The following is a 26,962-nucleotide window of genomic DNA, read 5'->3' as shown; positions in this document are numbered from 1 at the left end:
TTTGTATGTCCATTTTTAGTTGCCCCTGAGGCAGCTCTGTGCAAGGGAGCGAAACTCAGCCAGAGTCGGGCATTTTAATAAAGGGCTTGCTATCATTCGATTCTCCTTGTCGTCACTATCATCCCTTCATAGCCTCAACCTCCTCGTCAGTTCGGAGGAGCATTGGCGGGGGAGGTGTCATACACTCCGTGCTTTGTCATGGGGCAGGGTGTAGCCGCTAACTCTGGCATGTGGTGCTCTTTCCTCGCTGGGGCGTGGGATTCTATCCACAGGCACAGCACATGGTATCATAGGTGTGCCGCTGTCCACAGGATGGGATACCACTGCATGCGTACCGCTAAGCATGCATTTTCAGCAGAGGGCTTGTTCCTCCAGTTGCCATCTGGGCATCTGTGTGCACATGTTTCCCTTTGGGCAGACACAGCAGGTTGTGTTCCGTAGCCATTGGACTGACCTAGGACTACATTCCTGGTCGGACCCTGAGGGGAGTAGACTTCGGGAGAGTGGTCGGGAGTCTTCTTTTTTTCCCTCAGCAGAGGAATGTCTCTTTTGACCCCCTTCCGTATCCAAAACCCCTTCTTTGTGTGGAAGCCTCTGAGGCTCCATCCCTGGCAAGATTTCCTCTGAACCGGGGCCTTGGTTCTTTGAATCGGTGCGTCGTCTTGGAGGCCAGCACTGGGGAAAAACAGCAGCGGTCATTGGACTGTTTTCGCTAGGGCCCCTCTGTGGATTACGGTGCCGACCTCCCCCATCTGAGGCTGGCTGCCTGTGGAGGGTTGGTCGCTTTGGCACCTCAGTGATCAGTGATTGTGCCTCATCTCGGTGCAGCCCTGGTTAAAATACACAAGGGTTTCTCAAGAACTAAGAAACTCATTGACAATTTATACACAGACAGTAATTACAATCAAACAAGACATATTTGTGGATACCTACCCTGCACTGCCATCTCAACCTGTGTGTGTCAACTTGAGTGATGTTAGCTCAAACATTCAAGGATATGTAAACTTTCGCATAGCACCATTTTATCCTTTATTGCTATGGCTTGATTACTGATTGCGCTGTTCTGAGATGCATAATAGTTTGATTTGAACACATTAAAAATAACAGATGTGTGTTTTCTGACCACTCCTGTTTTCTTAAAATGCTGCACATCTTACAAATACTGCCAGGGGTCTGTAAACTTCTAAGCCCATTGTATTTAGTGAATGGAATTTTCTTAAGATTCTTCATTGATAAACCTTTTCATCTTTGTATCCTACGAGTCTGAATGTTTTCATTAGCTGGATTACAATCTCCTAAGATTGATGTGGAATAACTAGGGAAAAGAACTGTTCTTCTAGTAGAAGGTCTGCATCTAAGATCCAGTGTGCACAAGGAATTGATTATACATTGGAGAAAAAATGTTTAAAGTTGCTGGAATGTTGCTGAATGCAATAATTTTTTCTGTCTTGCTCTTGAAAAAAACATACAATCCAGGCTCATTAGTTTCAGTCCATCTCTCCAGAACCAACATTGAAATGATTGTGTTTGCAATCACATCTTACAACTAAGACTTCCAAAATCTAAACTGTTGAAAATGCTTCTAATGATTGTGACCACCAATTACCTAGTTGTAATGCAACTTTGGATTTTACAGCCTTATTAGCAAGATCAAGCACTGCATTTGTGGCAGCCTAAAGAATGGTTAGAATTGGCTGCTGATACTTCCTCGAAGGCACATTTAATTAATATGTCATTCAAAGGAGATTTGTTATTTAGAGGAAATTTAGAGTAATTGGTTAAGAAGCTTGATTTAAAAAATTCCACTTCCCCAGGATAGAAGGTTGATTTTTTTTTCTCTTTATTCAAATTTAGATTTACATGTCAAAATTCACTTGACATTTAAGCAATACACATTCAGTATTCGCCCCAAACATTTTAAGTAAACAACCCAAGAATTAAATTTTACTGCTCAATATACAATTCTAGATTTCTAATTAATAGCTAATAGCAATTCTCTATCTAAAAGAATACCTTCTAACTAGCTATTGTCAAAAAACACAGATTTTTTTTCATTCCATTTAACTTGACATTTACAGGGAAACTTCAAGGCAAAAGTTGCGCCCCGTACTAGCACTCTGTCACAAAGCAAGAAACTTCTTTACATCTAAGTTGAGTGGATCTGGCAATGTCAGGAAAAATAGAATTTTTTTTAGCCTAAAAATAAACAGGAATTTGAATGAAAGTACATTAACTTCCACTCTTTATCAGCTTCTAAAACAAAAACAAGAGTTTGAACTAACTTCAAGCTGTAAATTCTGTGAAACAGCAGTTAAATCTACACTGTCACCTGCATTATATACAGCAATATTATATTCAATATCAACATCTTTATCTTTAGTTTTATTAAGGAGATGATAAACCCTTGACACAGATGGAAAAGGTTCAGTGGGTATTTTGAAAATATCTAGATAAATTTTTTTTTTTTTTTAGCATTTTAAGAGGAGACAAACTTTAGGAAAATTTAAAAATCTTAAGTTAAATTTCCTAGAGTGATTGTCCAGATTTTCAAATTGACAACAAGACCACTCCTGATCTCTTATCAGGGAAACTTGATCAGATCCGAGTTTTTCTCATCATGATTCTTACGTTTTGGATCGTGCACTACTACCTGGTTGTGTATTTTGCCAACCATAATGAGCCCATAGTAATTACTGCAGGCTTTGTAAAATTAAAGTCAGGACAAGTGACCAAAGGCAAAGAGGTAGAGGTGGAAATATTACCAAAATTGCATGGCCCATCCTGACCCCCCCCCCCCAGGTTTTCCCAACACTGGGAGTAGATACAATAATCTCATAGGGTAAAAAAAAAAAAAGACTCTCACTCCCAATCTGGGTGGTCATTTGAGGTCCACGAGGAGTTTTAGCATCTGGGCTGAGGGAGATGGAATCCCCCTTGCTATAAGCACCAAACGTGCTAAGCTGAGAGTCCCCAGATTGCTGGGCATTCTTGGGTATCATACATTCAGAAATGAATGGTTGAGCTGTAAAGGAAGGAGCGCCAGATCCAGATGGGAGACGTCAAAGAATCCCTTTACTTTTCTTTCCCATAGACAGCCAATAAAGAAATCAAACGAGGAGAGGGGCATTAAACCAGCAAGAAGAAAACATTCTATAAGGGGTGCACCCCTTTGGCATGCGGCTTTGGCGACACACACTGGCAGCTACGCACCACAGGCCCAGGTGTTATATGGTCTGGTCAGACGTTGCTGTATGACGTCACCAGCAGCAGCTCTGGAAGACGGAAGGAAGGCTCCCAAATAGGAGCAGATGACATAAACTTCTCGTCTCTCTCCCCCTAGGATAGAAGGTTTTGAAGGGAAATTTTTCCCAGGGAAAAAATTTCTTTCATGACTATCAGGAGTTAAGATTTCTTAGAAAGTGCCACTGCCCCCTCCTTCTCATACTCTTTCCTTTGTCTGTAAGCAAGAGACTCAAGAATGCTATGCAGGAAGAAGTCTTCTGTCTGTGATAGTAGGTGAAGAATTATCCTGTAAGTAGGAAAGGGAGAGTGCAGAGCAGAGGGTATACTAGTCCTAGGTAGATAGTGAGGAAAATGTGTATGTGTATTGGAGAAAAGGTACACCTTGCTAAAGCCATTGCTGCAGGAAGTAATTCTGTGCCAGAGCTGCTGTCGGGAGATGGGGAGGTGCCAATTTGTGTTTGAACAGGGCACCAGTTAGCCTAGAGTTGGTCCTGCTTAGTGCTTTCATCTCTGGTTGAAAAGAAGAAAAGAGTAAAAATGAAAAAAAATACCTGCAGTTTACCTTTAAGAGCTGCTATTTCAATTCTAGATTTAGAGAAAAGGAAAAGTGTATTTCACTCTAGTCCTTGTACCAAAAAGATAACAGAGCAGTTTTGCACTTCTAATTTCTAAACCAGTTTGTGTGCATGTTTCACATTTCAAGGTGGAAATCTTACTCTGTACTGGCTTTAGCAAAATAAATTTTATGACAAAAAAAAATCTAAAAGATACATTTTTATTGTTTGATGGGGGTGGCACATCGGAAATCTTTGATTTGCTAAGACCACCTTTATCAATGTACAGCTTTATTTGCCAGTATTACCCAAGATGTTTACCAGACTAGTAGTAGTATTGACAGCCGTCATAAGAAAAGGAGCGGATATCATCTAGATTAGGCAATTGGTTTAAAGTCATGTTTCAGGGACCTTACAAAATGCCACAAAGTCTTACTGCTGTTGAACAATCATGGTTAATGAATGTGGAAATGCATTTTTTTGGAGATAAGTTTGGTTACACAAATGGCAAAAGCTTATATCATGGAAGCAAGGATACAAAAATCTTGTGAAACAAAAGGGTGGAGAAAGAAAACGATTAGTGATTCAGTGGCCTCAGTAAGTTTACTGAAATTTAGTGTCTGAAATTTAGTGGAATAGATTTCAGTATGAGACAATTTGAAAATTCATTTCTGCTGTTTTGGAACAAAAAGAAGTAACCTAAATCGTTTTCTGTTAAAGCCAGGGGTCACTCAAATGGTGATAGAGCAGAAACAAATTAGCTCAAGAATTATGTTCTCAGCATTGGATATTCTTATTCAGATACTAATCTTGATGGTTAGAGAGCTTGACTTGAGGATCTGTCACTTCAAGAGACAGTCTCTGACAGTCTACAAAAATGAATATAAATAATTGGAAATGAACCTATAAAGTTCTTTCTTACTTCAAAAAGTATATTCTACTGACTCTTAAGAATCAGCACGGATAGCTTGGTTTCAGTAATTTATATAATCAAATAAGTTGGCTCAAAAAGATGGTAGGCTTGATCTGAAAGTTTCACCTTTATATGTTTAAGGAGTGGAAGTAAGGCAAAACGATTACAATAATGGTTAAAAGGTGAGGTGAAAGAGGCTATTTTAGCCAAAAACAATCCTTCAAAAACTGGAAGAAGGATCCATCTGAAGAAAATAGGATAAAATATAAGCATTGTCAAGTTAAGTGTAAAACATTGATAAGACAGGCGAAGAGAGAATTTGAAATGAAGTTGGCCATAGAGGCAAAAACTCAAAATAAAAACTTTTTAAAATATATCTGAAGCAAGAAACCTGTGAGGGAGTCTGTTAGACCATTAGATGACAGTGGGGTTAAAGGGGCTCTTAGGGAAGATAAGGCCATTGCAGAAAGACTAAATTAATTCTTTGCATCCGTGTTTACTAATGAGGATGTTGGGGAGATACCAGTTCCGGAGATGGTTTTCAGGGGTGATGAGTCAGACGAACTGAACAAAATCACTGTGAACCTGGAAGATTTAGTAGGCCAGATTGACAAACTAAAGAGTAGCAAATCACCTGGCCCGGATGGTATGCATCCTAGGGTACGGAAGGAACTCAAAAATGAAATTTCTTATCTATTAGTTAAAATTTGTAACCTATCATTAAAATCATCCATTGTACCTGAAGACTGGAGGGTGGCCAATGTAACCCCAATATTTAAAAAAGGCTCCAGGGGCGATCCGGGTAACTATAGATCAGTGAGCCTGACTTCAGTGCCGGGAAAAATAGTGGAAACTATTCTCAAGATCAAAATCGTAGAGCATATAGAAAGACATGGTTTAATGGAACACAGTCAACATGGATTTACCCAAGAGAAGTCTTGCCTAACAAATCTTCATTTTTCTGAAGGGGTTAGTAAACATGTGGATAAAGGTGAACCGGTAGATGTAGTGTATTTGGATTTTCAGAAGGCGTTTGACAAAGGCCCTCATGAGAGGCTTCTAAGAAAACTAAAAAGTCATGGGATAGGAGGTGATGTCCTTTTGTGGATTACAAACTGGTTAAAAGACAGGAAACAGAGAGTAGGATTAAATGGTCAATTTTCTCAGTGGAAAAGGGTAAACAGTGGAGTGCCTCAGGGATCTGTACTTGGACCGGTGCTTTTCTATATATATATGAATGATCTGGAAAGGAATAAGATGAGTGAGGTTATCAAATTTGTGGATGATGCAAAATTATTCAGAGTAGTTAAATCACAAGCAGACTGTGATACATTACAGGAGGACCTTGCAAGACTGGAAGATTGGGCATCCAAATGGCAGATGAAATTTAATGTGAACAAGTGCAAGGTGTTGCATATAGAGAAAAATAACCCTTGCTGTAGTTACACGATGTTAGGTTCCATATTAGGAGCTACCACCCAGGAAAAAGATCTAGGCATCATAGTGGATAATACTTTAAAATCATCGGCTCAGTGTGCTGCAGCAGTCAAAAAAGCAAACAATGTTAGGAATTATTAGGAAGGGAATAGTTAATAAAACAGAAAATGTGATAATGCCTCTATATCGCTCCATGGTGAGACCACACCTGGAACACTGTGTACAATTCTGGTCGCTGCATCTCAAAAAAGATATAGTTGCGATGGAGAAGGTACAGAGAAGGGTAACCAAAATGATAAAGGAGATGGAAGAGCTCCCCTATGAGGAAAGGCTGAAGAGGTTAGGGCTGTTCAGCTTGGAGAAGAGACGGCTGAGGGGGGATATGATAGAGGTCTTGAACGAGTAGATGTGAATCGGTTATTTACACTTTCAAATAATAGGACAGGGGCATTCCATGAAGTTAGCAAGTAGCACATTTAAGACTAATAGGAGAAAATTCTTTTTCACTCAACACACAATAAAGCTGTGGAATTTGTTGCCAGAGGATGTGGTTAGTGCAGTTAGTGTAGCTGGGTTCAAAAAAGGATTCGGCTAAGTTCTTGGAGGAGAAGTCCATTAACGGCTATTAATCAAGTTTTCTTAGGGAATAGCCATTGATACTAATTGCATCAGTAGCATGGGATTTTCTTAGTGTTTGGGTAATTGCCAGGTTCTTGTGGCCTGGTTTGGCCTCTGTTGGAAACAGGATGCTGGGCTTGATGGGACCCTTGGTCTGACCCAGCATGGCATGTTCTTATGTTCTTATACCTTGTGACTAGACCTTTGTGACTCCTTAGATATCAGGGATAAACACGCATTTCATACTTTGTTTCTTTAAATTGGTTTATTCCAAGGAAACAGGAAAAACAATGGGGGGGGGGGGGGGGGGAAACCCAAAGAGGAAACAAAATAGGTACAATAAAAACAAAATAATAAAAAGAAAACCTGGCTCTCCCCATGTATACTTTTGGCAGTTCTCTTTTTTCAAGAAGGCAAGCTAAGCTAGTTAACTGAAAAAAGAAGACTCAGCATAATTTTAAATTCCCTTCACCTTTCTTTGCTTTATCTTGCAGACATCTCTCTGGTTTCTTCCTTCCAGCCTAATTCTGCCACTTCCCCTTCCTGGTCCATTCTTTATGGTGAATTATAAGTGAGCCCTCTGGTGGTCAGCTACCATTGTCTCATAGACCATATACTTTCTCACAGTTGACAATTCATATATTGGCACTTTAAAAATTAAAGCCAAGTATTTGAGAAGGGACAGAGACTGACCTAGAGAGTGGGCTTTTCCTTCAGAAATATTAATTTGGAGGAGTACCAGAAATAGATGTAATAGAACTAAACACATCTGTTATTTCTTATAACAGATTTCAAGATTCTTGAGCTCGAGCGGTAGATGAATTGGCAGAAAGCTTGTAGTTTCAGTTGGCATATATTCTTTAGTGTATTCCACCAGCTTTGACAGTGTTAAGTTACTTTAGTTTATAATAATGCTATCAAACTGGCCATACATATGCTCCTTCATGACTTGTCATTCAAACGCATGTGGACCCACCTGAAGCCTCTACCAGCATAAACAGACAGGATATATAAGAGCCCCATATTGTACCAGAATCACAAGACATTATTACTGATAGCATTTTGGTTGAAAAATAGAAAATAATGAGCAAGAGATTTTTGGGAAAAGTCATGCAAATATTGCTGTCCATGATTTGAAGAAGATCTTTGTCTTCATGCTTTGATAGATTTCAGATATGCCCTTTTTCAGTTAATATTTCAAATTTTATAAATTTCTTACAGGAACAGTTGTACAATGTCCTGTGCTTATCTATGCTAGGAGTTCAGGTGTCTGCTATTGGATCAAACCTGAGAGAAATTGAAGTTTACCTAAGCTCCCACCCTGGTGTGTTTTGAGTTTCTGAAAACAACATTTAAAACTAATACTCTTTACCTCATATCCACTTTTGGGATTTTAAGTAGTGTGTGAGATGTTATTTAAATAGCTCAATGAAAATTCAATTAAGTGCTTGAGAAGTTATTTCTATGGAATCTTTCCTGTTATAGAAATTACTTTCACTAGAAGGTTCGCTGTGTTAGATCCTCCGTGTTGACAACCATTCTTATTTTTTTATTCTTCTAAAGCTCCTTATTTCCTGCCAGTTTGCAGCTGCTTTTCATATTAATCAGGAAGCTGTTTTATCTTCATTTTACCTGAATCCATTTACAGACAGGGTTGGGAAACTTCATGGTTTATATGCCAGAAAGTCTGTAGAGTAGCAATTAGAATATCATTATATACTACTATAGCTACTCGGCATTTCTCTAATGCCTACTATATGACTTCTTTAGAAACTACAAATTAGCTATAGAAGTATTTGTTGCTAAAACTTACAGAAGGAGGGGTAAGTCTTGTGTTTTACAATAGTAGGTGAACCGTACACTATTTCCTTCTGTAAGAGAAGTGCTTTGGCATATTCCAGAGGTCTGGTCTATTGCAGGTGGAATGTTCAAGCAAGGGGAATTTTCTATGTGCTTTTTGGGTTTCTAGGAGTTGTACTTTAGATAGTCCAGATGAAACCACCCTAATTGTACTTTTTTGTAAAGTTATGGAATAGGTGTTTTAAATCTCTGATAGTCATTAAACCAGAGGTTTGCAACCTTGTCTTCAGGACACACCCAGCCAGTTTGATTTTCAGGATATCCGCAATTAATATGCATGAGATACATTTTCATGCACTGCCTTCATTATATTCATATCTATCCCATGCATATTCATTGCAGATATCATGAAAAAATCGACCGAATTGGTGTGTCTGAAGACTGGATTGAGAACCACCACTATTTCTTTTATTTTAAAAATGTATATGCCGCATCATCCAATATCCTGATCAGCTTCTAAATAAACATTCATTAAATGCAAACTGTTAAAACAATACCAACAAAAACTTACTCAGCTTAGTTACTGTTAGTCATCACATTCTCAGACTAGATAGAATGCCATCTCAAACAAATGAGTTTTTAGCTGTTTTTTAAAAGCTTTACTACACACCTCTTACACAGCGTAGCAGGTAGCTTATTCCACAAGGCTGCTCAAGCAACTGATAGCAATCTCTCATGTGTATCTGCCAGTCTAATCGGAGAATGACTAGGCATATCTAAAAGGCATTGGCCTTCGGACCTCGAGCTTCCCAGAGGGAAATGAATTTTCAAATGAGAATTAATACAGAGTAAATTGTCTTATTTAGGGCATTGTGGATAAGAACAAGTTTTGATTTGAATTCATAATTCCGACAGCCAATGCAAGAATTTTAAAATGGGCAAAATATGGGCATATCTAGTTGTCCCAGTTAAATCCTGGCCATAGAATTTCGAATCATTTGTATGTATTTGAGGATATACTCAGGCAGGTCTAAAAATAAAGAAATGCAGTAATCGATATTTGAAACCACCAGAGTCTAAAACACTGTCCAAAAGTTAGCTATTTCAAGTTAGGATTTCAGCCTGTGAAGCATGTGCAGTTTCCTTTAATATTTCTGAACCAGTTGTTTAATATAAGATCTGAAGGATAAATTGGATTCACTGATGACACCAGGATTCTTAACTTCATGAACTATGGGAATATCATGGCCTTGAAAAGAAAAATTCCATGGAAAATGATTGGATGCCTACTTATATGGAATTTTCTCAGTTTTATCAAGATTTAAAGAGACAGTCTTCACCAATTCCTCCGGAAGGGCATTCCAGGCATCCACCACCCTCTCAGTGAAGAAATATTTCCTGACATTGATTCTAAGTCTTCCTCCCTGGAGTTTCAAATTGTGACCCCTAGTTCCACTAAATTGTTTCCAATGGAAAAGGTTTGTTGACGACCATGGATCATTCAAACCTTTTAAGTATCTGAAGGTCTGTATCATATCTCCCCTGCTTCTCCTCTCCTCCAGGGTATACATATTCAGGTTCTTCAACCTCTCCTCATAAGTCATTCGATGGAGACCACCCACCATTTTAGTCACCCTTCTCTGAACCGCCTCCATCCTGTCTGTCTCCTTTGAGATATGGTCTCCAGAATTGAACACAGTACTCCAGGTGAGGCCTCACCAAGGACCTGTACAAGGGGATTATTACTTCCCTTTTCTTACTAGATATTCCTCTCTCAATGCAGCCCAGCATTCTTCTGGCTTTGGCTATAGTGGTGTCACACTGCTTCGTCGACTTCAGGTCATTAGACACTATCACCCAAAGATCTCTCTCCTGCTCTATGCACATCAGCCCTTCACCCCCCGACACATATAGTTCTTTTGGATTACTACACCCCAGATGCATGACCCTGCATTTCTTGGCATTGAATCCAAGCTGCCATATGTTCGACCACTCTTCCAGCTTCCTTAAATACCGTCTCATTCTCTGTACTCCTTCTGGAGTGTCCACTCTGTTGTAGTGCCTACGGGGTGCTTAGTTGTGCGCACACACTTATTTGTGTCCATATTTGAGAATCCTGGTGGGAGCTCAGTTTGTGTGCTTATCTCAAGACACAGTGATGTGTGCCCGAATTTTGGGGGCCTAGTTTTTTGCATCATGAACACAGCTGAGCACACTATTATTAGACGCTTGTTAAGGTGTATTGACAGAAAGGTGCCCATTGTAAAGAAGCCTAAGCGCCTTGCCATATGTGTTGCTTGTCATATTAGGACATCCCAGCCTGGTGTTCCCTCAAACTTGTGTCAGCACTGCTTGGAGGCTCAGGGAGCGTTGCCTCCGTGTGATTTTACTAAGCCCAGTTCTTCCCAGCCTGGTGTGGAAATGGAGAAAGAGCTTCCAGCGGTGTCGCCTGATTTAAGGACTCCCCTAACTGGTTTGTCAGAGGGGGAGAGTAGTTCATTGGGCGCAGTTCTGATGCCCCCTGGTTTTGGCATGGATCCTTCTGCCTTTTCTTGGGAAGAATTTTTTTCAAGGATTGTGGTCCTTTCTTCAGGCGCAGTCCCCGGCCCCGGTCAATCTGGAAAAGTCAGGATCGCAGGCTGCAGATTCCTGCATGCCTGGTGATGTGGATAAGAGTTGGATTAAGCCTAGATTTGCTGCGAGCCTCCCCAACTGGGGACCTAGATGGCACGGATGATGAAGCTGATCCTTCCTTCCTGGAAGATGGGGAATTTCCTCTGGGTTTAGAGCCGTCTAGAACTATGTTGCGTTTCTTTCATAGAGATGTTACCAGCTCTGATTTCCCAGACATTGAAGGTGATGGGAGTTCCGGGGGCTGAATCTGTCTTAAGCCAATGAGAGATCCCATTTTGATTTTTTTGCATAAAACCTCTTGTTTCTTCTCTATTATGGAAGCCATTCAAGAATTGATTGATCTTGAATGGGGCATCCCAGAAGCTAATTTTAAAGGGGGAATGAATCTTGGAAGGACTGTACACCCTGGATCCAGTTGTGAGAGAGCAAATGCATTTTCTGAAGGTGGATGTGCTTGTGTGTGCTGTTACCAAGCGGATGACTATCTCCGTAGAATGGGGAGCGGCCTTGAAGGATGCACAGGATAGGAGACTTGAGCCTATCCTTACGCAGGCTTTTGAAGCAATAGCAGTGAATTTGCAGATAAATTCCTGTTGTTCCCTGGTGGCTTGCTCTTGTTTATTGCTCTCTCAGGAAATCAATGAATCTGGAGTGAATTCCAGGGCAGTGATGGAAACAGCAGCCGCCATTTTGGCAGAAGCAAGCTGCAATTTGGTCTGTGCTTCAGCCAGAGAGGTGACTTTGGTAATAGCGCTAGGTGTCAGCTATGGCTGAGAAATTGGTCGGCTGATACAACCTTGAAGTCTAACCTTACGAAATTGCCCTTGAAAGGCCCACCCTTGTTGGAGAGTGAGCTGGAGAAAATGACCAATAAGTGGGGTGATTCCCAGGTTCCTTGACTACCAGAGGATAAGAAACAGGCACCATGCTTCAGCACAGCAGGTCGTACTAGGAGGGTTCAAACGTTTTTGACCCTCAGAGGAGTGGCTTTTCAGAAGACTCGACCGTTGGTTGGGTCTTAGTCCTTTCGTCTCAGGGAGCCCAGACATGACACAGGCTCGGGTAGTGGTGTACCGAGCCTCCCAACGAGGGTGTGCCAACCCACCCCCGGGAACAGGAGATAGGTCACCTCTCTCTTTTATTGGAGGAAGGTCAAGATCACGTCAGACTAGAGGGTTCTGGAGGTGATAAAAGATGGCTCTGCGCTGGAGTTTCACAGTGTTTCATGTGACATGTTCATGGTGTCTCCCTGCAACTCTCTGCAGGAGAGAGAGGCAGTGGAGTGTACATTGTCAAGACTCCTCAGCCTGCGGGCTGTGGTTCCAGTGTCCACATGTCAAGAAAATATGGGCTGATATTCCATTTATTTCATTGTGCCCAAGAAGGAGGGCTCTTTTCGTCCCATCCTGGTCTCAAAGGGGTCAACTGTCATTTGCATGTTACTCATTTTCACATGGAAACCTTGCACTCATTGATAATGGCAGTACAGTTGGGGGAGTTTGACGACTCAGGGATTTGTCTGAGGTATACCTGCATATTCCCTTCTGGCTAGAGCACCAACAAATTCTGTGTTTCACGGTTTTGGGGCATCATCAGTTTTGAGCACTACCTTTTGGTTTGGCCACTGCATCCCAGAGCTTTTTCCAAGGTTGAGGTGATACCAGTGGTGGAGTTGAGAGATGATGGGATCCTAGTACACCTGTACTTGGACGACTGGCTGATTCGGGCCAAGAGTCTGGAAGATAGTCTTTGGGTCTCGCGCAAGGTGTTCTCCTTGTTGCAAGAGCTAGACTGGGTGCTGAACCTGGCCAAGAGCAATTTTCAGCCATCACAGTCGCTAGAGTATGTTGGTGTTAAGTTCAACATGAATCAGGGGTGTTCCTGCCAGAGGGCCGTATTCAGAAACTGATCACACAGGTGCATCTATTGACGAACACAATACACACCTGACAGTGTGGTCCTATCTACAGGTGCGAGGATTGATGGCGGTGACCTTAGAGGTGGTACTGTGAGCGAGGGCACATTTGCGTCCTCTTCATCAGTGTACTCTGCTGTCTCAGGACTATTTGATTCTGCTTTACCTGCCAGTGGAGGTCTGCACTTAATTATAGTGGTGATTAAAAGCGGATCATCTAAGAAAGGGGGTTTCCCTAAGATCACCAGACTGGCAAGTACTCACGACAGATGTGAGCCTCCAGGGTTGGGGAGCTCACTGTTAGGAGGTGACAGTGCAAGGATGCTGGAGTGCAGAAGAGTCTCTCTGGGACATCAGACGGCTGGAAGCCTGTGCGATCTGGTTGGCATGCTTGCGGTTCAGCGACAGATTGCAGGGTGGAGAGGTCTGGATAATGACGGACAATGCAACGACAGTGGCTTACATCAATTGGCAGGGAGGAACCAAGAGCCAGCAAGTGTTGCAGGAGATAGCCCAACCTTATGGAATTAGTGGAAGTGCATCTTCAGGAGATCTCGGTCTTGCACATTGCAGGAAAAGACAATGTAAGAGCAGACTTTCTCAGCAGACAGGGTCTGGATCCAGGAGAATGGGAATTGTCAAATGTGGCGTTTCAGATAATAGTGGATCGCTGTGGGCTTCCTTTTATGGACCTACTGGCGACTGATTGCTTGGAGTGCGAAAATTCCTTGCTTCATCAGTCACAGGAGAGATCCAAAGTCTTTTGGGCATCGATGCCCTTGTGCTGGAGTGGCCGGAGGACAAGCTGCTGTATGCCTTTCCCCTGTGGTCCATATTGGGCAGAATGATTTGTAAGATCTAGAGTCACTGGGGGATGGTGCTTCTGCTGGCACCAGATTGGCCCAGAAGACCGTGTTATGCAGATTTGCAAAGGCTCCTGGTGGTCAATCCCGTCTGGTTTCCGGTGCACAGGGATCTATTTCGGTAGGGAACTGTTCTTCATGAAGATCAGACTTGATTTTGTCTTACGATATTGCCCTTGAGAGGGCTCGGTTGCTGAAGCATGGATATTCTACTGCGGTGATTGCCACTTTGCTATGAGTGAGAAAGTTCTTCATGTCCTTAGCCTATGTGTGGGTTTGGCAAGTGAGGCTTGGTATGAAGATCAAGGGGGTTCTTCCTCGTTCAGTTAAGATCCCGTTCATTTTGGAATTTTTGCAGGATGGATTGTGTAAAGGGTTGACCCTTAATTTGTAAAAGGTACAGGTGGTGGCTCTTGCCTGTTTCCAAGGTCAGATGAACGGTGGACCCTTGTCGGCTCATCCAGATGTGGCCTATTTCTTGAAAGGAATGAAGCATCTTCATTCTTCCTTGCGGTTACTAGTGCCCTTGTGGAGTCTTAATCTAGTTTTGGATTTTTTAGCGGGCTCTACTTTTTAGCCGATGTGAAACGTTTCCTTGAGGTTAATGGCCTTGCAAATTGTGTTTCTTTTGGCAATTTGTTCTGCTCATTGAGTATCTGAACTACAGGCCTTGTTTTGCCGGGAGTCCATTTCTACTAGTGACTCTGGGGGCGATACAGCTGTGTGATGTTCCTTCCTTTTTTCCAAAAGTGGCCTCGGATTTTCACTTGAATCAATCCATTTCCTTGCTGTTTCTGGACAGGGAAAAAGATGTAGAGGAATATTTCCTGTTACAGCCCTTGGATGTCAAGAGGCATATCTTGAGGTATTTGGAGATTATTAAAACTCTCAGGAAGATAGATCGCCTGTTTCTTGTCCATGGTGGAAGTAAACAGGGTGAGCCGGTGTTGCCGGCTACAATAGCCGCCCGCTGGATAAGGAGTTAGTCATAGCTGCGTATGTGGATGCTGAGCTGCCTCTGCCTAGTCAGGTTGGGGCTCATTCCACTAGGGCTCAGTCAGTGTCATGGATGGAGATCAGATTGTCTCCCATTGACGCTTGTCGAGCTGTGATGTGGTCCTCTATACCACATCACCTCTTTTCCAGGCATTATCACCTGGATATGCAGGCCCAGGGGAACATAGCCTTTGCATGTGCATTTTGACTGGACCGCAGGCAGCCGCCCGTTTTGTTCGGGAATAGCTTTGGTATATCCCACTGGTTCTGGATTCACCTATCTGAACGCTAAGAGAAGAAATTACTACTTACCTGATAATTTCCATTTCTTTAATACAGACAGATGAATCCACCTTCCTGCCCTTGGCTGCTGACCAGTTGTGCTATGGTCCTTCTGCGTGGCTGCGTGTTCCAGAGAGTACTGGTAAGTATCAATCTATTCCCTAGACTAGTGTTATTGCTTTTCCTGTCTGAGTTCAGTGGTTTCCTGTTAGCTGAGTGCTGGAGTAGTTGCCTGTTAATAATCAAGTTTTTGTTAGTTTGTCCACAGTTGGCTTTTGCAGAGAATACTGCAGGCTAATGTCACTACAGGCGTATTTATACTGTGATGTCAGCTTTGCTCCGTCTCCATCTACTGGTAGAAGTGCATAACCCACTGGTTCTGGATCCACCAGTCTGTACTAAAGAAAAGGAAATTATCAGGTAAGTAGTAATTTCTCCTTATTAATGTACTGCTGATTTTATTAGTTTCCCTAATTTCTTTCTGCATTTTATTGTTTGTTCATTCTGGCTAGGTGGATGTTATGCACCCCACTACTAATTTATTCCCTTTTTCACATTGAATTTCTAAGCATAAAGATTCAATATTGCATTTTGTTTCCTGCAGAACTTTTATACTGTATGACTCAATGCTCTCTTTAACATATAATGCCACCCCTCCACTAATTTGATCCATCCTATCATTTCGATATAATTTCACCCTGGTATCACAGTGACCCATTGGTTATCCTCCTTCCATTTAGGTCTCTAGATGGCAATTATATCTTCCTCTTCATCTAATGCTATACACTGATTCTCCCATCTTATTTTTTAGACTTCCAGCATTTCTATACAGACATTCCAAAGTAAATTTTTTGTTTGTATTAATCTGTTGACAGGGTTAATTTGGAATCTTTCTGCGATTTACTTAGACACCTGATCCACTTTGGCATTTATTGTAACCTCTCTACTGGGATGCCCTATTTTCCCTGTTCTCAAAGATACATAATTCTGAACCATGTGCTTCTGAGCCACTGTTGGCTTTCCCCCATCATCTAGTTTAAAAGCAATGCTATCTCCTTTTTAAAGGTTATTGCCAGCAGCCTGGTTCTACTCTGCTTAAGGTAGAGCCCATCCTTTTGGAAAAGGCTCTTCCCTTTCCCAAAATGAAGCCCAATTCCTAACAAATCTAAAACCCTCTTCCCTGCACCATCATCTCATTCACGCATTGACACTCTTGAGCTCTGCCTGCCTCTGGGGTCCTGCACATGGAACAGGGAACATTTCTGGGAATGCTAACCTGGAGGTTCTGGATTTCAGCTTTCTTCCTAAAACCCTGAATTTGGCTTCCAGAACCTCCCTCCTGCACTTTGCTATGTCATTGGTACCCACGTGTACCAAGATAGCCAGCTCCTTTCCAGCACTATTTAAAGTCCTATCCTCACGTCCACCAGCCATCCAGGTAGCAACCTTCCTAATAATTGAATCACCAATTCAATTGTCCTAATCCTTCCCTCTTGGGCACATGCCCCTGAAGACCTATTCATCTTGAAGGCAGGTCCTAGCTACAGGATTGCGTCTTACGTCATCAAGGTGAAACTCTCTCCTTCTAGGTGACCTTTCTCCTCCAAGGCAGCCCAGGGGCTACTAGATTGGAAGTGGGATTTCTCTACTATGTCCCTAAAGGTTGTCTCTATATACCTCTGGGTCTCCCTTAGCTCCTCCAAATCTGCCACGCTCGCCTCCAGAGATTGGACTCGTTCTCTGAGGGCCAGTAGCTCTTTGCACACAGTGCGCACACAAACCTCTCGCCAGCTGGGAGATAATGGCACTCGGTGCAAAAGACTGGTTAACCTCCCTCTCACTTCTGGACTTCTGTGTCATAATTTTGTTGACTTTTTATCGAGTTAAAATTTCTAAGAGATGTAAAGGTATCCTAAAGTACTTTTAGTCTACAGATTTATTTTATATCTGTCTGGCAATGACCGTCAAACATGAGAATTAATCTACCTGTATCTTCCTAGTTACCTTATTGAATCTTGTTTTGAATTTAATTCTTTCTGTAGCAAATTACTACTACCAAACACAATTACCATGCAAAATTTAAAACATAAAACCAAATAAAAACATATAAGGCATAATAAACAGATAGGTAAACGAATAGAATATAGTAAGGAGGTTTGAGTTGCTTCCGGTCCTCTTCGCTGCAAGGGATGTCTGAGGCTTCTGGAAGCTGTGACCTCTGGAGTCCTCTCCTGGAAGCTGCTGGAAATGATATACTGTTAGTTAACCTAGTGATTATGTAAAAAAGTTCCTTTGTATTATTACATGCAGCTTGAAGAAAATTAGAAATGTGGACCACCTTAGCATTGGTGACAGCAGTCCAATAATTATCCAAGGCTAGATTTTATTTCCTTAGATCATGATCATGGTGGCTCTTGCACCATCAGTTTTCAAGTTTCCAGAGCTCTGATTTATTTATTTATATTCTGCATTTTTCAAAAGATTGTCCAATGCAGATTTCAGGATATATTTATTTGTTTATTTATTTTTATATACCGTCATTCAGTTCAGCCATCATAACGGTTTACAAAGTCAAACAAAAACAGATAAATTATACATAGTTACAAAAAAGTAACAATGGGGGGCGGGGGGGGGGGGAATGGAAGGAAGGGGAAGATGGTATATATACAACCAGAATTAAAAACATACAATAAACATTCAAAAGCATTCACTTATTCATACATTGAAATGTCCCTTTAAAATATTATGTCACTTAAAAGCCTCAGAAAAATAAAAAGTTTTAATCTTCTTTTGAAATATCTTCAACTCCTTTTCCTCCCGAATCTCAACATATGGAGAGCATGCCGAAGAACAGTTCCTATAAATGAAAATATCGGATCCTCTGTAGATTGCAACAAGAGAGAATAGTGAGATTTGTTCCCTCGGAATTTAAAGGCCAAGGTGGCATATAAAACAATATCTTTATCCATCAATGAGTAAGTAGACTAAGCATAAAGAAGCTTGTGGATTAGCACCAACAACTTAAACTAAATCTTCATCTTATTGGTAGCTAGTGAAGTCCTGTCAATATAGAGGTTATGAAGATGATATGCTCAGAAGCCCAGACTCCCATTAATAATCTAGCAGCAGAATATTGGATCAATTGTAACACCCAAGTACACATTTTAGGAAAAACCACATACAAGCTGTTAAAGTAATTGAGCTGTCCAAATAATAAAGCTTGTAATACAGATCTAAACAGCTGCTGAGACAAATAATTCCTTATAGGTGCAGTAATTTTAATTTATAATATGCTGCTTTAACAAGTGACTTTATCTGTGGTTTCCAAGCTAACTGTTAATCTAATATCACACCAAGATTTCTTACCTTTGAAACAACTGAGAGTGACATGCCGTTATACAAAACAGATACCACACCATTCTGAGGACCTTGCTTTCCCACCCACAACAATGAAGTTTTAGCAATATTTAGGCATAGTACATTACTATGCAACCTCCACAAAATCATTCAAAAAGAGCCTGAAAACTTGGCTATTCCAAAAAGCCTACCAACACACAGACTCCACCCATCCCCCACAGCAGATATAAGTATTCTATCCTCCCAGCAATCAACATCATCAACTTACACGTTTTCAACATTTCAGTGCTACCATACTCCGATTGCTTCAATGTTACCATGTATTTTTCCCATTTTTCAAAGTTACCATGTATCATTACTAAGATACCTCAATCTTAAGTTAAATGCCTATATTTTATAATGTATTAATAAGTCTCCTTAGTTTTATGTTATTAAGTTATTTATGTTTTCTCAATGTTACAATGTATCAATAGTAAGACATCTTAGTCTTACTATTTCTCACAGTTATAATGTAAACCGATGTGATATACTCCAATGAATGTCAGTATATAAAAACAACAAATAAAATAAAAATTCATTTATAGTTCATATATGGTTCTGAAAATGAGTGCCTGGAGAGCCCCCTTGCTTATCACAGGGGATTAGAAAAACTGTTGTTGGCATAAATATAATAATTGTCAAAAGGCTTAATTTTTTTGCAATGAGTGAAAGTAAATATTAAATCCACAGAGTGTGCCATATTACCTTCAAGGAATCTCCAGCACATTGCCTTAGCAGAATCTTTTGACCACATGAATGGTCTGTGCAGCAGTTAACTTCCAACAAATTGTTCAGTTTGTGGAGTCTCCCAGTGATAGACCTTTTCGCATCAGAACAAAACATAAAACTTTAAAAGTTTTGTTTGCGTCTTCCCAGCGAATTTAGGACAGCTCAGGGTGCATTTCTGCTTGACTAGAATGCAGGTCTCATGTATGCTTTTCCACCAATCCCTCTGATATACAGGCACGTCTCCTGTGTGGCCTTGACAAGTTTGTTTCTATATCTAATGTAACTATCCAGAAGTCCTCTGATCCATCTTGGATCAGATCAATCATTGTTAACCCAAGAAGGAGGATGCTTGTTTCATCAAAACCTGCCATCCCTCAATCTGAAGTTGAACACTCAGTAATCGCTGGATTGTCCTTAACAAAGGAAATACCGGTAGTTTCTTTGCAGATATGTCCTCTATGAACTAGAAGAGCATATGGTTTTAAATGGAAAAAGGTTTTCTGCATGGTGTCAGCAAAATGCCTTGGATTCATTCTAATGAAAACCCAAATATTTGCTTAGCTACTTGCTTTCTCTATCTGCTTCAGGAAAACGAGAGTATGTTTCAGCGCTGTAGCTGCTTACCATACTCAGATCAAGAGAAAATCCATTAGTGTCCAGATTCATGAAAGGTTTATGGCAGATAAACAAACCTCCAGTCACAAAACCACCTGTTCATGGGATCTAAACGTGATCCTAGCACAACTCCTGAATCAATCATTTGAGCCACTGGAATCAGCTTCTCTAAAGTTCCTAACATAGAAAGTACTGTTTCTAATAGCAATAACATCAGCTTGAAGGGTCATGAACTTCAAGCTCTAGTTCATTACTCACCCGACATGTAATTCTTCTGCAACAGGGTAAAGCTCCATACCCACCCAAAATTCCTACTGAAAGTAGTATTAGCTTTCCATATTAATCAAGCCATCATACTCCCTATGTTCTTCCCAAGGCAATGTGCACATGAAGGTGAAAAAGCCTTCCACACTGTGGACTGTAAGAGGGTATTATCTTATTACAAAAAAAGAACTCTGTCATATGTCAAGCTTTCCAGTTCTTTGTCTTTTTCGATCCTAATCAACTAGGCATAGTAGTGACCAAACAAACATTATCCATTTGGCTTGCTCTATACCCTAGTAGGCATCCCAATTACTGAGACTATCAAGGCTCATTAGATGAGTCGTGTCTGCATCAGTGGCTCATCTACACGCTGTATCTCTCAAAGACATCTGTAAAGCTGCAGCTTGGTCATCAGTACACATCTTTGTCTTATTACTGTCTGAGAGAATGACAGTCAATTTGGACAGGCAGTTTTGAGTAGCCTGTTCATCTAATAGTCCTCCATGATGGGGTCTGGGTTGCTTTTTTTTTTTTTGCAACCCTCAGCTTGGGACTCCCCAAATGTCATGGCTAATTTAGCCCAGCTTATTGATGGAAAATGTTTACTCACTGAAAACGGTGTTATTTTGTAGATAGAATGAATTGGAATGCTAAATACTGGCCTTCCTCCCTGGAAGGTACTGCCTAGCTAGATTTAGCTCTCAAATTGACTGAGGGGGGCCTATGAGGCAATGCCAGAGCAGAAATTCCCTCACGTGCTCAGTAGAACAAAAGCTGTACTAGCTTGGAGAGGGAGGTCTGTTTGGTGCCGCTGGATGACATCACCCACGTCATGGCTAATTCATCCTAATTATGGAAAACTCTATTTACAGTAAGCAAACTTGCTACATATGTAATATTATTTTTTTTTAATAAAAATGAAAATTTTGTTTGGAGGTTATGGCTTTGCTCCCTGCCTACAATATGTGCTCTTATGCTATGTTATGGTAATTCTAGAGGCTGTACTATTGGAACTGATTTAAATTGTAGCTTTCATATGGTGCTGATCATGCATATTTAAGCATTTAAAACTCTTTTTATGTGGAAGTGTACAGTAGGACTGCGATATGTACGGATTTAAACTTTAAAACAAAAGTATGATTGATGTGAGCAATATTAAACATAAAATCACTGTGTATTGCCATTAATGTAAGAATGGAAAGAGGTGTTTTTCCCTTTGCTTTAGCATGCAGGGTTCCTGAAAAGAGAACCATAATTTTGCAAAACTTTAAAGAGATTGTACTCATCATTATGCCTAGAAAAAAAGAAAGGATAGGAAGTATACATTTTTGAAAGAAGATAAATATTTGACACAGGTGCAGATTGGCATACATAGAATTTAGACAAATAGCAACATTGCTGTTTCCATGAAAATGAAATGTGGACCTAAGAAGCCACCTCCTATCTGCCCTTATAAGGCCTGGTCACTTGATCAGCATATAAAATTACTGCAGGAAAACCCCCCTGAATTCCCAGAGCTGCACCAAAATGATGGCAGAGGAGACAGCTGCCCCATCACTCCCATTCATCTGTCCCTTATTTTTTTTTATTTCTCCAATTTTCTTTCCTCTTTTGCACAATCGGTATTTGAAAACTGGCGTGAGGGTTGGAGGGAGAGGAAAGGGGTATAAACTATTATGTTAAGAACATTAGCATACATTCTACATTTGTAAAAATCTTCTTGGAATTGAACATAAAGCAGCTGTAGTACAAAAAGTACTGCAATAAAGGGACCATTTTGATCATATAAGTCAGATGGACTATCTGTCCTTTTAAATCGTTGACGTGCATGAGTTATGAGATCTAGGCACAATGTCAGAGAGCCTGTCAGGAGATTGTTACTGTTGCTTTCCAAAATAATTACTACCCATCAGCAAATATGAATTTAAATTTAAAAAATACACTGAATATTTAAAGAGAGAGAACCCACTTAATCTGTTGGTGGTGGTCACTTGTTAAAACAGCTGGAATAGGAATCCAGTTCTATTACCAGCTTTATCTATCTATGCACAGATTATGTTTCCTTCTTGTGCCTTAGTAATCTTGCTGATTTTGGGTAGTAGTATTGTTTCTTTTTCTGTTTCTGCTTTATAGGCTCTCATGCACCCTATCACTATAGGGGGAAAAACTATTATGGCCATTCTTCCAGGAGATAAGTGCATGTATAATTGTAAAGTGCCACAGTTGTAAAGCTCATGACAATTGTTTAAAGGAAAAACACAATAGAAAACCCCCAAAATTCTTTTTTTTTTTTTGTTTGCCCCAAACCATGTTTTTTTCAGTGGATAATCCCAATAATAAAACCCCATATTATTTAGGGAGCTCATTCTGGACCATATAAAATGTATTGGATTCTAATAACAGAAATGAAAAATTTTCACAGGGGAGAAAATTGTTTTCTTCTCTTATGTGACTATCAGATTGAAACGTTTTGGTGACTAGTTTTCTTAGGATTGGGCCTTCTGTGTCACCAGTTGAGACTGATTTCTATTGTACTCTTATTATCATTTGTATCCTTCGATATAAGGACAAGATGCCAAGCAGCTTTTTTAAATTTAAGACATTTCAGTCAGTAAGGCCATCTGAAATTGTATTTCTACAGTTGAGTTAACCTTAAAAATGTTCCTATAATCTGTATCATTCTGTCTCATACTATCCCATCTCATAGATGTCCTCTCTCTGCAGTGCTCTATGCCCAGGTCTCTGTGGCTGGGCTGTTCCAGCCTGGCGGACAGCATGCCCTCGCGATGCCTGTATAATCCAGGGACTGGCACATTTACAGCTTTCCAGGTACTTTATCTGTCTCTCTCGCTTACTAGGATCCATTTATTCTTCTTCACTCTGTGTTCTCATTTTCATGTCATTCAGCAATTCTGCCAGTGTCTAACATTAGCATTACTTCATACACATTCAGTCTTCTCTGTTGGGAAAACACTTGCCTTCTTGTGGTGTGCTGAACTGACTGGGTAGATCAATTTGGTTTCAACATCTGTGGAACTAATTCTGACATATTCTTATTGAATTTTTAAGAGACACAGTCACTGCTCTCATGTATACCCATTGTGTTAGTTTTAAGCTAAAATTCAGTCTTGATAATGTTTTGCAATGTACAGTCATCACTCATTATGCAATAGTGTCTGTGTCAGTCTGTTTATGTACACTTAACACGTTACTGATTTAAATAATATATATGCAAAAGATTGCTGGTTAGCACACTTGGTCTTTTAAAAAATCTTTTTACATGCAAAGGCTTGTGTAAAAGTAATTTCCTAATGTTGTATGAAAATGATTAAATAGGGATGAAAAAATATTTAGAACATTTTGGTGCTATTCCAAAATATTTTAAAGCCAGGATCTTTTTTTCTTAAATTATTTTTGCATTTTTGCTTGTTTGGAGCTTTTTGGACTTATTTTAATGTTTTTAACAATTTTCCCTTTTTTTGCTATTTTTTTTAATTTTCTTTACTCCTCCTCTTGTGGCTTCTTTTCTTCTGCTTTCCTCCCTCCAGCTACACTCCTTCTCCTTTCATATGTTTTCTATCCCCACTCCGAGCAAAATCTCTTCTTAAGGCCAAAGCCTATTGCAGTGTCGGTGGTCTCGTTCCTTGGGCCTGCCACAGTGCCTCTCTCTTTCAGTTTAGCTAGTAACAGGCACCTGATTTTAGGTGATCTGGTGCTGGGGGTTTGTTCAGCTCTGTACTTGAATATTTAGTGATTTACAAAAGGGTTTAATTTTGTGTTTTGCTGTTGCAGAGTTTGTTTTGTGTGACTTTGACTGATAGCTCTTCTGCTAGCAGGCTGCTTTGATACATTGAAATAAATGTTTTTCTTTTATATTAACTGTTCAGTAAAGATATGCTTTACTTGAATATGTTTATCAAAATGGAATTTGTGCATTTTATCACAACAATGAAATTGACAAGCAATATAAAACTGAATGTGGCTTTCAAATACTTCCAACAGGAAACTTCAGAGGTTGTCCATTTGTATGCAAGTGTATTCAGAAATTATTTAACATCTGAATCTGAAAAGTAAATGCCTAGAAGTTTCTTTTGAAAGATGTTAGTATAAATAAACATACTGTTAATTACTAACAGTACATTTGTAAACAGTTTGGTTTTCAGTGGAGCAAAGAATTCTAAACTTTACTGCCATCACACTAATTTTTGTGCAGTTTTGCTACTGCAGAATTTTAGTTCCTGCTAGAAATTACACAGATCAATTGATTTTTCATTTGTCAATAAGCATTTGATTTAGGATGGGAATGGGATCCAACCATGACAAAATGTATGCTGCATATGGTCATTCTGCCCTGAATGTGCTGATCTTGTCTCATCTTGGAAGCTAAGCAGGGTTAGGCCTGGTTAGTACTTGAATGAGAGACCAGGTGGGTATAACAGGAGCTGTAAGTTATAAATTGTACTTATATCTGAGACTGTTGTAGATTTTGTTCATACAGAGAGCAATTTACAAAGGTAAAATGTTTTACCTGCATACATCGGCTGGCTGAAAATTGGCCTCCCTCAATGCAGCTAAAAGTATGGCTCAGCAAAACCTGCACTGTTAGACACATCGAGAGTACGCTTGGCGGCGTGTTCAGATTGGGAGAGGTAAAATACATGTGTAGATGTTTTTTTCAGATCTTTTCATTTTTCAAGCAGAAATCTGTGTACAAAAAAGCAGGTGAAAGTGACCATGTACATATTTTTGCTTTGAAACTGGTGCAAAACCTATAGGAAAAAGCCCACTTGCTCTTTGTTTCAGTGCAGATAGTTTGAAAATGTGCAGATTAAATCTTTGTTCTCTTTTTAAAAATGTATTGCAGAATATAGCATTTAGACAGTATGTTGAACAAAAGACTTTGTGCATTATTTTTCATGTATACACTGGATTCGCATAGTAATAAGTTCAAGATTTTAGTTTGACTTGGAAGTGCAACTTGTTGATGTTATATAGAAAACAAACTTGAGTATCATCTCCAACTTCACTGTAATCAAACATAGTTTTTTAGTAGTGTTAAGTTTAGGATTGTGGCACCCTCTTGGGACCCTTCTAAATTCATGTTATAATCTTATTTTAGGTCTTAGGTTAATGTACTGTGAAATTATGTTTTGAACTTGTGGTCTCCCAGCTGTTTCAAGATGATGTCCACATATGTTGGAAAACTGAAAAATTGTGCTAGGTGGAAGATAGCTACAGCATTTTATCATGTTTTAAGGTTTGTACTGTTAATATAAAGGCACATATACCTGTTCTGTTTTTTCACAGTTGGAATGGTTCATTTATATTTATGCAACTCTTCCTCCTGATGAAGCCATTGATTGGCGAAACAGAGGTCCTTTGTCAAGGAGAGACTAAGCTAACAGCTGGCTTTCAAGTGCATTGAAAGCATGTGTTAAGGATCTCACCACCCTTTTAGTGCAAATACATTCAGGTTACTTTACAAACATTTGTTGAAGCATTTTGCATCTGGAGCATCTAAAGATGCTTTCTGGAGAGATATTTAAAGACTGCACTGCTATATGGACTTACGAAAATCTCAAATCTTTCTTTTTTTTTTTTTAATAGTAAGCTCAAGTGTGTATATGTTGACAACTGATATTTAACATTTTCTATTTTTTTCTATTTAAATAAGAATAAAAATGTTTCTAAAAATGTAATTAAATGTGTTGGGATTTTATATGTATATTGTATATAATATGTATATACAAATAAAACAAATTATAGAACATTAATGTAAATTTCAATATACAAAATATTTTTAAAAGTGTAATACAAACACCTTTTTTAAAATTATATTTGATAAACACTTATACAAAAATTATATGGCACAATCATGAATAACTTCACACACAAATTTTAACAAAATAACAGGTCTATCCAGTACCGAGCGGTAGGAAGAGCTGCGTTAGTGCCCGGCGCACCCGCGGTTGCCGCACGCACAGTGCAGCTCACCTACTGCTCAATCCTGAACTATAATGTCATGCAAATGTAAACCGCGTCTAAGAAGGGTCCGTGAAGCGTTAGGCCCGCGCAACCCATTTTACTGGATAGAGCGCCTATACAGTATCCTGGGTGCGCGGGCCTAACGCTTCACGCCACGCTGGTATCTGTCATTTCAAATGTCATTTGAAATGATAGATACCAGGAAGTCGGGACTGCCAGTCCCCCCTCCCCTCCTCCCGAAGCAGGGCGCAAAAAGCAGCCTTGCTCCGGGAGGAGGGGAGAAGGGACTGGCAGTACGAAGCGGCGAAGCGACTTACTTTTTGCAGCCCCCTCCGGACATCGGACGACCTCTCCTGCCTCCAGCTGCTCGCGAAGATGGACGCCTGCAAAAAGTAAGTTGCTTCGCCGCTTCACACTGTCAGTGTCTCTTCTTCCCTCCTCCCGGAGCAAGGCTGCTTTTCGCGCCCTGCTTCGGGAGGAGGGAAGAAGAGACACTGACAGTGTGAAGCGGCAAAGCAACTTACTTTTTGCAGCCCCCTCTGGACATCGGACCTCTCCTGCCTCCCGCTGCGCGACTTACTTTTTTTTGCAGCCCTCCGGCCATCAGCAGGAATGGATCGTGGCTCCCCTGCCTCCCGGCGAAGATGGACGCCTGCACGGGGGAAAGCGGCCCCTGTGCGTGCAATTGGTCGCTCAAGACGTGACGTCACATGCCGTG

General features: G+C 40.3%; 1 protein-coding gene across 11 annotated transcripts in view; it reads left to right on the top strand.

Moving 5' to 3' along the window:
• Positions 1-26,962, top strand: part of BTRC (beta-transducin repeat containing E3 ubiquitin protein ligase) — a 545,063-nt gene that overhangs the window by 54,616 nt on the left and 463,485 nt on the right. For 9 of the 11 annotated variants that reach the window (XR_003857906.1, XR_003857907.1, XM_029610232.1 and 6 more), the window contains exon 2: positions 22,984-23,088. The exons of 1 other annotated variant lie outside the window; for it this stretch is intronic. Coding sequence is in view for 8 of the 10 variants with exons in the window: in XM_029610232.1 (XP_029466092.1) it covers positions 22,984-23,088 (105 nt within the window). In the remaining 2 variants the exon portion in view is untranslated. Of the gene's footprint in view, positions 1-22,966; positions 23,089-26,962 lie in introns of all 11 variants that reach the window. One more of the 11 variants, XM_029610225.1, reaches the window with a different exon arrangement.

Source organism: Rhinatrema bivittatum, chromosome 7 (genome assembly GCF_901001135.1).
Source record: "Rhinatrema bivittatum chromosome 7, aRhiBiv1.1, whole genome shotgun sequence".
In the NCBI taxonomy this organism is placed as follows: domain Eukaryota; kingdom Metazoa; phylum Chordata; class Amphibia; order Gymnophiona; family Rhinatrematidae; genus Rhinatrema; species Rhinatrema bivittatum.
This window is presented reverse-complemented; position numbering and strand designations above follow the sequence as displayed.